This window comes from Ursus americanus, chromosome 30 (genome assembly GCF_024610735.1).
Source record: "Ursus americanus isolate L20-20 chromosome 30, mUrsAme1.1.p, whole genome shotgun sequence".
Lineage (NCBI taxonomy): Eukaryota > Metazoa > Chordata > Mammalia > Carnivora > Ursidae > Ursus > Ursus americanus.
In genome coordinates this window covers 13,182,370-13,197,613 of record NC_142156.1, presented here as the reverse complement: position 1 = coordinate 13,197,613, position 15,244 = coordinate 13,182,370, and the positions used below count along the sequence as shown (strand labels likewise).

At 36.4% G+C, this 15,244-nt stretch overlaps 1 protein-coding gene across 3 annotated transcripts in view; it reads right to left on the bottom strand.

The window, feature by feature from the left end:
• MED13L (mediator complex subunit 13L) overlaps positions 1 to 15,244 on the bottom strand; it is a 297,747-nt gene that overhangs the window by 51,783 nt on the left and 230,720 nt on the right. For all 3 annotated transcript variants that reach the window (XR_015722325.1, XM_045776132.2, XM_045776142.2), the window contains exons 5-9: positions 12,484 to 12,629; positions 9,769 to 9,963; positions 9,190 to 9,378; positions 5,320 to 5,485; positions 3,096 to 3,200 (exon numbers count right to left, since the gene is read on the bottom strand). Coding sequence is in view for 2 of the 3 variants with exons in the window: in XM_045776132.2 (XP_045632088.1) it covers positions 3,096 to 3,200; positions 5,320 to 5,485; positions 9,190 to 9,378; positions 9,769 to 9,963; positions 12,484 to 12,629 (801 nt within the window). In the remaining variant the exon portion in view is untranslated. The remainder of the gene's footprint in view (positions 1 to 3,095; positions 3,201 to 5,319; positions 5,486 to 9,189; positions 9,379 to 9,768; positions 9,964 to 12,483; positions 12,630 to 15,244) is intronic.

The window sequence follows — 15,244 nt, the reverse complement described above, 5'->3', positions numbered from 1 at the left end:
ACACTCAATGGTGCCCTAGTGGGCAGTAAAACGGATTTGTGTGGCATAATGGGATGGTTTAGTGGGACAGCAGGATGGCCACCCTGCCCCGTAAGGCCATTAAATAGTGTGAGGAGTGGACCATTCCATAACGGGTTTGGTAATCCTGCAGTAGATAATCTGAAAAGACTCTTGCTAAAGTCTTTGCTACTCTTAAGAAAAAAGAAAATCCTGACTTTGAAGAAGGTTGTTTAAGCATAAGGCTATTGTCAATAAGGTAAAAATTTTAAATCTCCAGGGCACAGTAAGTAGCACACTAAGTGATGAATGTCTCATCTGAAAATAACTCAATCATATCTCGCAAGGGTGCTTATTTTAAAACAGTTCAAAGAATCTTTTACATAAAAATTTTTCATTTGGATTTTCTCAGAGCATTTATCCACACCAATCCTTTGATAGATATTTTATGGTAGCCTCTTCAAAGTAAGGACTTTTTGCAAACTAGATAATCTTATAAAGTCATTTTTTTCCAATTGTATTTAACGACCCAGCCACATTATGAAACAGTTACAATTAGGGATACACCAGTGAGTAACCGACTATCATAGCAAATCTCTGAATAGGTAAGAGGCCTCAGTGAAGCAGTGAGGTAGCAGGAAATCAGGCTCAAAACGCTAACTGTATGGGTGGTCCAGTGGTGGGAAGGAACCAGAAGCAGGGCCAAATAGTGTAGAAACACATGGTGGCTAAAAGAATGAGACAAGTAGAATTACTATCAGAGACATTTCAAAGGAAATCAATGTGAAATGCAAAGATAAAATTCATCTATAAAATGAAGAAAAATAGGGGCGCCTGGTAGCGCAGTCGTTAATCGTCTGCCTTCGGATCAGGGCGTGATCCCGGAGTTCTGGGATCGAGCCCCACATCAGGCTCCTCCGCTGGGAGCCTGCTTCTTTCTCTCCCACTCCCCCAGCTTGTGTTCCCTCTCTTGCTGGCTGTCTCTCTGTCAAATAAATAAATAAAATCTTTAAAAAAAAAAATAAATTAAAAAAATAAAATAAAATGAAGAAAATAATAAATGATAAAGTTTCTAGGCTGAAAAGGGAAAACTGTGATAAAAATGACTGCAACAGGATACCTAACTTGTGAGAAAACACACGTCAATATTAAGGATATTTCTTAAAGGCACCCCCCAAAATATAAGACCAGAGTATATACCAGAAGTCAGGTATAGAGATAAATACCTGGAAGTCAATGGAATGAAATGCATAACTAAAAAAAGACCTGAAAGTATAAGAATCTGGTGAGGAAACAGAGGAATGACTCCAGAGGACAAAAGAAAAAGTGCTATTTATTTACACTTCAGGTCAAAATAATTCAAGGGAGCAAATAAAAATATGACACAGAAATCAGCAAAGTTTATTTTTAACAGGTGAAAAAAATCTAGATTAAGGAAAGGAGGAGCAAAAATAAGATGAGGGCACAAGAAAAGCTAAATACACTAACATTTTTATCCTAGGTACTTTCTAAAGGTGGCCCATAACTTGCCTATGAGCTGTTTAGAAATCAATGTTAATAAGAAAAGGCTTTTTGTCACACAATTTAAAATGGCCTAGAAACAGAAGTAAAACAGGTATTCAGCTAGTGTACCATACCTATCCTGAGACTAGAAAGAGATTCTCACATGCTCAGAGAGGACCCTTACTGAACAAACAACTTCTTCAAAAACACCCTCCTTAAAAAACCAATAATGCACATTTCATTAGGCTGATACTTACAACGTCTCTCAAAAAAAGCTGACTAGAAAGGCAGAGCTTGATAAAAGAGAATCAACGTAAGGGGCAGGGGAGGACGGGAAGATGGTGTCAAAACTCTGGCTTAAGTTGTGTACACACACACACACACACACACACACACACACACACACACACACACACACATAGTTTGCACATATTCTCAGGCGTCATGTGATTCCTCCCTAACCCAAACCAACTTATTTATGTCACGTTAAGAACCCCTATCTAAACTAGGGAAATGAATGGCCATTCTCTTAATATACTTTATCTCAACAGAACTTTTTCTAAGTGTTGAGCAGTATCAAATATAAAAATATGTACTTTGGAAGCAAAGCTACTCTAAGTTGCTCATTAAGTGAGTAATCACCATCACATCCTCAACAGTCAACTGAGCTAGGGGTAAGGCCAACATACACCTAAGAAATCTAAGAACTGGGGCGCCTGGCTGGCTCAGATGGTTAAGAGTCTGACTCTTGATTTCGGCTCAGGTCATGATCTCAGGGTCATGAGATCAGACCCCACATCTGGCTCTGTGCTCAGCTGTATGCTTGAGATTCTCTCTCTCCCTCTCCGTCTGCCCCTCCCCTTGCTTGCGCCCACTTTGCACTCTCTAGCATGTGTGCGAAGTAAATAAATAAAATCTTAGAAAGAAAGAAAGAAAAAAGAGAGAGAGAGAGAGGAGGGAGAAATCTAAGAACCCTAATGAAAGCCCATGACAAGAAGACTCTTCATTACCACAAGGAATGGTTAAGTCAAGGTAATATCCAAGAGAGCAAAAATTTTCTACAGAAATCAATTTAGGGTTCTATTCAAATATCTAAATGAATGAACAACAATTTTAGCTTTTGGCAGGTGTTGTTACCAAATACCTACGTCAAGCATCAAAACACAGCAGCACCGATAACAAAACAAAATATCTAAGGAAGGTCTATTTAATACAAATTCTATTAACTGTAGCCAACTTAGTATTTATCTCTACTTTAAAATTAAGTATAATTAAATAAACTCATTTACAGGGGAATAGATTGTCTCATCGAACTGATGCCTTTAGTTCTGAAGTAGTTACCGTGAAGACATTTGTGGAAGCAATTTGATAACAGGGCCAGTTGTCTAATAAAGCTCTTTTTGAGTCCTGACAATAAAACTGTTATCATCTGTATATAAGAAAAGACCTATCTTTTCCTTCTCTACTGTAGGAGGAAGACTGAAAACAAAACAAAATAAAATGATGAGGAAGAAGTGGTCTGAGAGTCCAGAAGATAGCCAGCAAAAGGTGCCACCATTCTACCCGAGTCCTGTTCGGCCTTTTCTACTACCTACCTAGAACAGGAACAGCTGACTCTTTGGGTTGGATCCACAAAATCCCAAGTAGCAGGATTATTAGCAGGCTCTTCTTCAAGAGTTGGAGTTGACATTTGGCTCCTCCTAAGAAAGGTTAAAAATATGACATGAGATAATATTCATACCTCGATGGCGGGTGGGGGAGGGATGTTTTAGAAGACCTGAATACATTTCACATAGTAATGTTATCTATGATAGATAGCTCAGAGCAATCCAAGGGCGGGGAAAAGAACCAACCTGTTCTATGCACTAGAAGAAGCAAGATTCAAAATATTTCTATTTAAGTCTAATGTACGTTTTAACATGGGTGACAGAGCAATTAAAACACTATCTGGCACTATTGGTGGTTGCTTTAAAAAGTCACTTAATTTTGTAGAAATAACTTAAATTTTTCAAATTATCTTTTCGCAGCATCTGTGAATTATATGCCCTGAAGACAGACTGTTTAAACCACTCTCAAAACTCCTATACTCGCTAGCATTTAAGCAGCACTCTATGCTTGTAACGTGAATTAAAGACGAGAAAAAAATTACCTCCTACTTGTCACTAGTAATTGGTAGCAAAAAGCAGATGTCTATTATTACATACTGACAATAAGAACACTGGGCAGTATTTCTGTATTGCCAATTTTGCTACAGCTGATACTGCAAAGTGCTCCAATGACAGCTCTAAACAGACTTCTCTTGCTCTCCACCCTCCCTTGCCCTTCTGGGTGTCTCACTGCCCTGTTCTGTGCTGCCAATTCAAGGGGCTGTTAGAGATGGTGGAGGTGACAGGTTAGTGGTGATAAAAATCAAAGACAGCAAATGAGAGGAAAAGAAAAAGAAAATGTTAACTTGGAAATTATCCAGGCATTGTAGATAGAGGTAAAAACATCTGTACCAATTATTCTAGAGCAAAGGATCATTTTTAAGTGACCAGAAATACCTTTTTAATTCTAGAACATGACATATACTCTCCCGCTGCAATTATTTTAGATTTTATGTACATCTTCTTCAGCAGCCTATTCTAGAACCAATTCACTGAGAAATAAATATATAGTATGAATTTCCTAAAAGCTAGATCCACATGACAGGTTTTATAACTGTATATAAAGCTCTTAAATAGTAGTGACTGAAGAAACATTTAACTGATTTCTTTTTTTTTTTTTTTCCTAAAGATTCTGTTTATTTATTTGACACCAAGGCAGCCAATGAAAGAAACAGCCAGTGAGAGAGAGACAAGCAAGGGGAGTGGGAAAGGAAGAAGCAGGCTCCCAGCAGAGGAGCCTGATGTGGGGCTCGATCCCAGAACGCCGGGATCACGCCCTGAGCCGAAGGCAGACGCTTAACGACTGAGCCACCCAGGCGCCCCAACATTTAACTGATTTCTAAAAGGAGTCAACTTTTTAGCAGTTCTTGGCAAGAGTGTCCATATTTACTCTGTTCTAGAGAATGAAAACTCCTTTGTGTACTGCCTCACTCCAAAAAGGAGACATGTCAGTTATATCAAAAGAGATGTGAAAATATGCTGAATATGTTTATGTAAATCTTGGTAAGTGGAAGAGTATTTATTGACTACTATTTATGATCATTCATGTAATTAAAATAATCACCACCAGCAGTCTCTTCTTAGAATCCATTCTTCCTCTTTTCCAAAAATATGTTAAGGAAGGCAGGGAGGAGAGCAAGAGGAGAAGTGGCGGGGAAGGAAAGAAGCAAATTCAGGTAGGGAAAGAAAAGAATATGGCTTCCCCAAATCAACCAAAGGAAGCACAGCAGGTGGTAAACACCCCTCTGTCATCAGTTCAGTTCAGAACTGTATTGTCATTTAAAACAGAAGGCTGATGTCACAAAAAATGTGACAAAGAAGGTCATTTCCCTTTGTAAATAGAAAACATTCATAAATTGGTATAAGAAGGAAAACCAAACCCACTGACTACTGTCCTAAGCCATCTGTGCTAAAAAATGTAAGATGAATACTGTGCCAATCTTGAGATAATCAGGAACTTCAAAATTCCCTAGATAATCAAGTCAAGTAAAGTAAACATCTTTAACATCCTTGCATTGAATTTTGCACTAATATGTTCAAAAAGATGAACTACCAATCCAAGGACCTCTCAGGTTTGGTCGCACAATGGTACAATGTGATTGACACTCTTCACATACTAATCAAAGAGATGGTGTAACTAAACCATGATCCAGACGTAATGCAAAAGTCATACTTGGACTGGGTTCTGTTGAGGATGCATTCCTTCCAGACTCGATGGACCATGTGATTGTGGAGTTTTGGAGGAATCTTCCCCGATCTCTTTGGACTGTGCATAGTTATCATCCCCCCATCTTGGGAGCCTAGGTGACTGACCGCACTCTGCGTACCTCCACTCTCCCCTGGAAAAGAGAGACAATTTGGGGATGTGAAAATTATCTGGAAAGGTCTCCTAGTACACAGACTGCAAGCTTATTTAACAGAAATGTTTTGATTGTTGAAACTCATATTATTCATGTAGCTTTGCCCCTACCCACTGGCAATAACACTATCTGTAGCTCCGAGCATAATTTGTGTGTACTGGCACTTTGCATGGTTCTTTGTGTTCTAGCTAAAATAGTTCATCACATCAACACTCACATACCCCAAGGGCATACCCATACAGAGGCATTCCGACTCTACAGTATTGAGAGACAATTTTCTTGTAAAGGCTCATACATCATACTATTAAAGATGTAAACATGAATAGATTGTTTTAAATTTTTAAATCCACAATGCAATAAATAAGTTTCAAGGCAAAACAAAACAGCAGAGGGAGCTTTCTGCTCATTTAGCTAAAAACTGTGTAGCAATTGCACGTAGTGCCCTGGGTCGGAGAAAGAACTTAATGGCACAAAGCTTTTAACAAGGTCAAATTTCAAATTCGTGTGTGGAACTGTTTGTCCTTATGCCTGACACTATTTATGAAAGCTTAGTGCTAAAACACTGAAAGAGGTTATCTCGACATTCTGTATCAGAGGATTATTCACTAGTTTCTAATAACTCACTTAGCTTTTCCAACTATGGTTGGTATGTAATCCCATTTCTTTCTATTAGGTCCACTATGATTACTGATAACACTGATCTTTGGTTATATTATGAGTATTTTACTATTTCTATCTGATACAAGACAAATACTGAAGTCAATTTCCAGTATTAAATTCTGATTCAATTACTTTCATCTATTTGACTTAATAAATATATTGTGGGTTTTGTTCTCAATAGAACTATGATATAAAACATCTTGACCGAAATAATCAATTTTAAGCACTCTGGAAATCTCCACCCTCATCTGAAAAATAAACAAACAACCTTATACCACAAATTAATAGTCCTGATACACTGGAACACAACCATGATATGAGCTGAATGGTTAGGCTTAGTTCTATTTAAAAAACAAAAACAAAAACCAGTATCAAAATGCTTACATTCTAAGGAACTGAAGATTGCTTGCTTGTTTCCTACAAAAGTATTATTATATTACAAATTAGATAAAGGAGACAAAAATTTGGTCTTTCATTGTTATCTTTCATCTTAAAAGTTCCCTGACTTGTTCTGTGGTACAAAATAATTCATTTCAATTTTACAATGGATTTTCAAATGCTTATTATAAAACTAGAATAAGCAGAGAAGCAAACAGAAGTAGAACACATAACCCTTTGCTCCCGAACACCTTACAATTTAGCTAAAGAGATCATATGTCCATGGTTATCATACAGGATTAATTTATGACCAAAAAATGAGAGGGGTGGGGAAAATAAGGCACGGTCTTTTCAGATTAAAGTTGGGTTAACGCTTTTCAGTAGCTTTTAATGATTCAACTAAAATGGGGATGATACCTTATAGGGAATTAGACAAGACCTGTATTCCATGCTGTCAAATACATACTGAATATTGTTTCTCAAAATCACCTTCATAAACAGAAGACGCAAGTGGAGGTGCCTATCCACGTGAGGCGTGAATGATTTCACCAAAACCAGCTGGCTCTCCTAGGTCCCCTGCTAATCTAGAACATTCTTGGTCATTTTAAGGGAAAAGGGAACCCACTTTGTCCTACAGCTAGGAAAACATGGCGATGCTCAATGTGAGTCAACTGCAAAGTGACAGGGCTGAACAGCATTGTCTCTGATGGAGCATTACGAGTCCTAAGCTATAATTCATTGTATCATGATGTGAAAACTAAGACAAATTCATTTTACAACAAAGATTCCAGTTGCTTTTATTTAGTTAGTTGGTTTTAGAGACTGAGGAGGCATCAGGGGATTTATTTGCCCAGGGCTTAGCACAACGACACACACAGAGTCAGACAGGAAGTAATTTGAAGACCCAGAGTTAGGAAGGCCATACTGAAAACCACAGTAAACAAAACCTGGTGTTTTTGAATTGTGAGATTTAGAGTTCCTAACTGATCAGACGCCAGGACATCGTGTGTACAGCAGGCTTTCAATTTTAAATTGAATACAAATTTCCCTAAGTACCAGGCAAAACAAAAACAAACAGATAAACAAAAACTGATGACAACTTACATAGTGCACAACTTACTTAGTACAATTGTTTAAAATCCAAACTTCAATATGAAATGTGATCAAAATGTCTCAAAATACTTATAAATCTAGTCTCTATATCAATACATCTTCTCTATGATGATTATTAAAAAGTTTGTAAAAGTATTTTTTTTCTTCTTTTTTAATAAAAACTGAGAAAATCCTTTCAAAAGGATCATCCAAATTCTCTGCCCCACTGTATTAGAGTTGGATGTCCCTTTTTTTTTTTTTTTTTTTTTTTTTTTACTGTCTTAGCAACTGCATGGCTCCTAAAGACAGAGGTTGTCTGTTGCCCACTTCTATGCCCTCCACACTGTATCTGAGAAACTCCTTCTAGATAATATAATCCTGTTCTGAGTACTGCTTCAAATTGCTTATGCCACCATTTGTATTCTGCTTTGCTGCCTACAGAGTCCTATCAAGTACTTTTCCTACTATGTATAACAGCTCTGTCAAATACATAGTATTTAACAGAGAATGAAACGGAGGCTCCTTTATGAGAGGAATTCTCATACAGGCCAACTCACCTAGTAAAAGCTACATAGCCATATTTTTAAATTAGGTGTGCTCAATCACAATGTCTATACTTGTCCTCAGTATATTGCTTAACCATGAACATTTACTGAACACTCTCCACATGCCAAGCACCATGCTAGAAACTCTGAAATACTGTCTTATCTAACCTCATGAAAATAGCCACGTAAGTGTGTATCATGCCGGATAGTCTGTTTTCAGTTCAGCAGCCAAGACTTGATCTACTCTGATGCTTTCGCTAACATGGCCCACATTAAAAAGCCTATAAATAATCTCACTTCGGCTCAAGTCTGATGAATATCCTTTCCTTAGTGACTAGATTTCCAATTAAAATGAAGTCAACTACAACAACCAAAAAGTTAATACAGAAAATATACTACTCCAAAGAAGGCAAAATGCTCCCAATTTAAACGATTTCTGAATTTTTTCATGAAGGAAATTTTTTTAAAGTTTCATATATAATTAATACTTATCATTAATGTAGACAGATTACTGACAGAACAAAGCATCTTACTGAGAGCTGCTGAATGCCAGTCTACCTTTATAATATACCAAGAAAAGAATTATTCCAGACTTGCCCCTGGCTGGCAATGGCCAAGTGGGCAAATGCTTCAGCCATTTTTTGATTTTGTGTTTTCCATGTAAGGAAAAAAAGAGCAACCTACACCGTGTCCCCTGATTATGTGTGTCTGTCTGTGTGCACGTGCGTACATGTGTGTAAAGGGACAGATGTGTGTATAGAACTTAAGAGAAACAACTACACTGTCTAACTGGAATAAAGACTAATAGGGCACAATTAAAATTCTGAAGCTCATCAATTGTTTGTTGAAAATTTTCCTTGTCTATTTTGCAAAATTCCCTTGTCACTCTACCTTCATATCTTGCATAAGGCATTTCTCAACATGAGTTTTCTCATCTGCTCCATGGCAAGTGAGCTACATGGTTTTCTGTGATCTCCTCCACCTGGGATATTTCTGGATTATACTCACCTATGACAGCCTGTTCTGGAGAGGTGGGAGGGGTAAGAGGCATCCCACAGTTACTTGGGTCCTTCACACTACCAAGTCCCTGCTGCCCCACTGTAATATGGCCTCCAGCACCGGCAACACTCTGAGGAACTGGGATGTCATTCTGAGAGATCAAAACAAATGCTGAAGGATAAACCATCCGAACACCACCTGTAAGGAACGAGAGCAAGGAGAGAACCAGGCCTGAGAAAAAGTCCATACTAGGCTTCCAACTTTATTGTTCTAGTGGTCAGAGCCAAAGCTCAATGATGAAAATGAGGTGCTCATTAGATACTGCCAAAAGTGATGTGCTCCATTCCTTCCTAAGTTAATAGCTGTTTAAGCATGTACTCCAACATTATGATAATAGCATTTGGAATACAGGGACCACTGGCGCTTCAGGCAAGATAACTACTCAGCATATACCACTGTATCAAGAGAATAAAAAAAGATGGGAAAATTATGGAGATTATTTTTGATGAATCTCAATGATTATCTTTTTAAATTAAGAAAGATGAAGAAGATAGAATAGAGTTCTTCAGGCAAAATATTTTCTCTTACCAACAATTACTTCGACTGCCACAGGGAAATCATCATCATATCCCAACTCCTCTTCTTCTTTCAATTCTTCTTTCTTTTTCAGCACCATTGGGTAGAAATACTGCCATTCCTCGATCAACTTACGGGTGGCTGGGTCTGACATCTTGTATGCTTGGCCTGTTAGCGTGCCATTTAAGCCATACGGACTTACCAGTACTAAGGCAGGGAGGAGAAACATATGTTATAGATCAGAGTAGTAACTCCTACTTAAATGTAATGCTACATATGTGGTCATTTAGGCTAAAGCCCAGCCTCACTTACTAGATATCGCTCTTTATTTCATATTGACTCCTTTTAAAGTCTTATTTTTTAAAGTTCCTCATTTTAGTACCTCTTACCCATATGCCTCTCAATGCACGCCAATTTTTAAGGAAATCAAATGGGGGAGGCAAAAAAATTAGCAGACAGCTGTAGTAACACACAACATATAAACCATTTACAAAAGCAACTATACAACCTGTTTCGTAAGAGTTTATACAATGCAAACACTGAATCTTTCATAACAAAAGAAAAACCACTTAATACATATACCCCAAAAGCTGCCTAGAACTTGAACACTCTTTCCAGGGTTTCTGAGACTTCCTAAATATCTGTTGTAATTTAAAAAACAATATACAAATAAAACTTGTAATAGCAAAAAGGTCTTGATGTACATAATACTTATTTATAATTTTAGTTACAACTGTTTTGTATATCTGTTGATGAAACAACTCTAAGTAAAACTTATTATACTCAAAGTAAAGGACTCAGAGTCCTCTATCTTTCTCTTTCAGTGTTTGACCTAATGTTATTTTCACTGAGGTAGCACAAAAATGTAGTTAACATGATGCTGCATATGACTCAGCCAGTCTGTAGCCTTGGGATGAGGCTAACCTTCACCAAACAATACTTTTCCGGAGATAAACTTTTTCTTAATCCTAATTTCTAAAAAATCTCAGCATAGTCATTAAACGAGATGTTCTTTCTTTGGATGGCTTTATTTTTTTTTTTTTAACAGCTGGATGACATATTACATCATTCAAGACAGTGAGAGCTGTAGACATCACATATTTCTTGGTACCTTTCTGCTGTTCCTCACTGATCCAAACAGGATAAAAATACTGATTCCAACCAACACAGTTAATCAAGGGCAGTTCTTCTGTACAAATACTTCTAGGAAATTCCCATATCAATATGGTTAATTATGTTCGTTATAATTGTTTATAGGCCAATACCTGCCCTAAGAATGCCCCTCCTCCACACCAATCATGGGAAATAAGCAGGATAACATTCCACAAAAGTCTTCTATGATTCAAGGCATTAGCAACAAACCAGTAAGAACTAAAATAAGTGGTTTATGGAGACCTGATATTGGTAATATTATCTTTCCCAGCTTAGGTTAGTCACCTCAACTCAAGATTAGGAATTCCTTCTGTTCTTATCATAAATAAATGCTTTTATTTTCAGTGATAAAGTCTAGAATGAAGTTAGAGGGTCCTCAGCACCTTCATATTTAACAAAACACAGTATTTAAATACTTCTGGTAATCCATAATATGCAAATACTGTACAACTCTTAAGTGTACAGTTTCGAAACTGGATTTTGAATTTTATAGTAGTTCACACAGCAAATACCCAAAATTATGGAATGACTAAGTACATAGTTTAAAATGTATTACAAAGAGAGGGGGTTAAAAAAAAAAAAGGTAACAATTAGGAGAGAGTTAAATGAGGATTCAATGTTCTTTTTTACCTTTAAAAAAAAAAAAGGCTCAAGTATCTTTATGGCAAGGAACAGATGTTTTCATCAAATTAAATCAGAATCATTTGTAGGAAACCAAAAAGCAATCATAAGTAATATGGAGGCTAAACACTCTTGACAGGCTGTTATGTCAATAAAAATATTTTAGTTAAATCTGTTAAAATATCAGTGTTTTTTAAAAAGCACATTGTGTGATATATTAGGACCATTTCAACCAGACATCTCTAGTAATAAATTAGATTGAACCAAAAGAGATTTTTCCAGCTGGTTCAATGTAATACTACTGCATTTAAACGTTATAACATTTAAAAAAGTTACTCACAGAAAATTCTGAATTCCAAAAACAAAACCAAAGATTTAGAATTCATGATTCAATAAAAGGGACATGGAGTTATTTTGGCAAAATCTAGGTGATTAGCTGAGAATGAATGAAAATACATAAATTAAGTTAAATTACAACCAAATACCTACAATGTAGTCTCTAATTAAAAGAAATAATAAAGATATTAACATCACTGAAAAAACTATACAACTCTAGAAACAGGATTCTGGTTGAAATTTCAAAAAAAGTAATTTTCCGTAAGTCATTATGTGCTTGAAACCATGGAACAAACAAAACAATGAAAACTTTCAAATTTTTAAGATTTGTCAATTACTCATCAAATACTTACTGATCTTCTTTGTTCTGAAGGCAATTCTCTTAAATTTTATTCCTCACTACAACTTCACCTAATGTGATAGCTCTAAAGCTTTCAGCAAAATACTAGCAAGCTTTCATTGTGAAATGGTAGTCTTTCCTTTCTTCAGAAGTTGACCCTTACGCTTAGCTTTAAAATGTCCATTTAAGATAATAACTCATTCTGCAAACCCTACTGGGCAAGGTGGCTATCCACTTGGCGGGGGAGAGTAGAGGGCAGGACATTGCCATTTACTTACCTTGAAATGGTGCAGGTGAAGACTGAGCCATGTGTATATGCTCCTCATTGATCAAATAAATTGGCTGGTGTTGGGCAATCTCCACACTTGTGCATACATTACTTTCCCCATGAAGAAAGAATGTGAATGCACAGGACAAATGCTCACTAAAAAAGAAACAATGAGAAACTCAACTCTACATTTTGGTAGGAAATGAGTGCTAGGCACAGGAATTACATATCGGATATAGGTTTACTGTATCCATCACCCAGCAAAGCTTGCCTCTGATGATATTAATAGCATAAACTTCCAGTTGATTTGATCAAATAATATAACAATAACTTGCTAACAAACTAAATTAAAGATACTAGATAGTTATGCCACATTGTGAAATTTAGAAAGCTATTGTGCAGATTGCCTCTGGTTTCATTTGCATAAAGTCTCCTATGCTGACTATAAACTCCTAAGGACACAAAAAGAATCTTAACACTTTTCTACCTTCTCATGCACTAGTATCTGAACTGGCTTTTAATGGATTCTGGGGACAAAGATTAGTTTTTCTGTTTGGTATGACATAACAGTAACATCAAATTTATAAGCTTACAGCATTAAACATGGTTACAATTGTTCATCCAAAAATAGCAATTAAGGACACAGTTGTATATAAATTCCCAATACACAACTGCTAAGGTAATACAAGTCTCTAAATGGGCTGGTAATATTATATTTAATTTTTACAATTTACTTCTGATCACAAAATTTTATTAAAGCATTCCAGTTCTCCATTTTCCACACAATTAGCTAAAAATTGATAAAAATGATGTGTCTTGGAGAAAAATAATTTCAAACTTAACACAGAAGCACATTCTTTCAAAGTTGTTAACTTTGGCCCTAAGCCAGTGATAATATCTCCATTTCTCAAGACAGCCCATAAGAATACCTGCCTGATGAACCAAAATCACTGTAGGCCAGGCAACCACCACTTAAAAAATCATCTCCAAGACGTGCTTCTTCTCAAAATTTCTCTAAAATATTATAAACTGCATTTTGAGTACTACAAAAAACATTAAATTTTGCTTACATATAAAATTAAAATGCTTTAAGGAAAAAATGAACTAAAAATGATAAAACATTCACTCTATCATACAGGCAAGCATCTATATTCTTCCTTGACAAGTATGTTGAGATAATCTGAGAAAATGGTGTGTTTTACTAGAATGTGAAGTTTCAACAATAGGAAACACCTATCTTGATATTTAGCACAACAGAGTAAACAAGATAATAACCAAAAATTTTTAAGAATTTTGAAAAATGTAAATACCCCCTTGACACCATATTCTAAGTTTTAAGTTCACAAGGAGGAAATGACACCTACAATTTAAATGTATACAGGTATAAGACAGTTATTAACGGTAAAAATGCATGGTCCTTTACAAAAGTGGTATTAGAAACCTATCATCCTCAACACACAACATTATGTCTCCCTCATAAAGAGAACCAAAATATAGGTTTACTGATTACAGATTGGTTAATTTTCCATCTATGAACTTCAGTGGAGGGGTTTGAGCCGACTTATCCCTATCATGCCTACTGTCCTGTGTAGTCAATAGCATATTTGTAAGAAAACTGGTTAGAGGTGCAGGTACTGAGTGTAACACAGAGTATATTCTCTATTCTACTGATTCCCAACTGTGCATGAGAAAAATGCAACCAACATTTATCTATCAATTAGTAAATGGAAGGAAGGTGCAAGGGGTCTAAAGTGACAACAAATCATCCTTGCCCTCAAGGAGCATATGTATGAGCTAACAAAGACTGATATGAATGCACATTAATAAAATAAAGCCAGACACTAATACAGAAATAGAAATAAAAAGAAAATACCACAGGAAGGCTAAGATGTACTGATTTCCCCAAATTGGAAGATTCAAGTGCTTCAAGAAAACAGGAACAAATGACAATAGGATTTCAGTAGTGGAGAGAAAAGAGAAAGTAAGAGAGAGGGCATGAGGCAGCAAGGAGTAGATGTTGTTAAAAACAGAATGTAGTTTGGAAATTCCAAAAGGGGGAAAGATGTGACATGATGGGAAAAGAGTTTCAAAAAGAAATCAGAGGTCATACCTTGAGACAAGCGCTAAGTTACTTCACCTTTCTGACCACAGTTTCCTCATATGTAAAATCAGCTGTGAGGACAAACTGCGGGCCCTCACAGGCTCTGATTCAGGAGGTCCAGCAGAGGCCCCAAGAATCTGCATTTGGTACAACTTCTCAAGTGCTGCTGCTGCTACTCCCAGCCCAAGGACCATACTTTGGGAACCAGTAAACTTGACAGTATTTATATCCCTTTCCAGCTATGCAGTTCTGTTTTTTCTCAGATTATGTGACATACGAGGGCAAGGATGACAACAGTGACATTAGAAAGAATTCCCCTTTGACCTAGCAACACCACTTCTAAGAATTTATCCAATAGATAAAACTATTGTACAGTTATTGACTACATCATTGTCTATAATAAATACTGAAAACAGCAAAAATTACCATCAGTAAAGAACTAGTTAACTAAACTATGATCTATGATTCATCCCTATAAAGTAATATGGTGCAACCACAAAATGATCACACTGACATGCAGAAACCTCCAACATAAAGTCATAAATATGAGGGAAAACACAAGGTACAAAAACAGTGTGAATAATATACTCCCACTTGTATACATGCACACACAATTTGCTTATACTGGCATAAAATTTCTCTGGAAGGATACACTTTAAAAACCTAATAA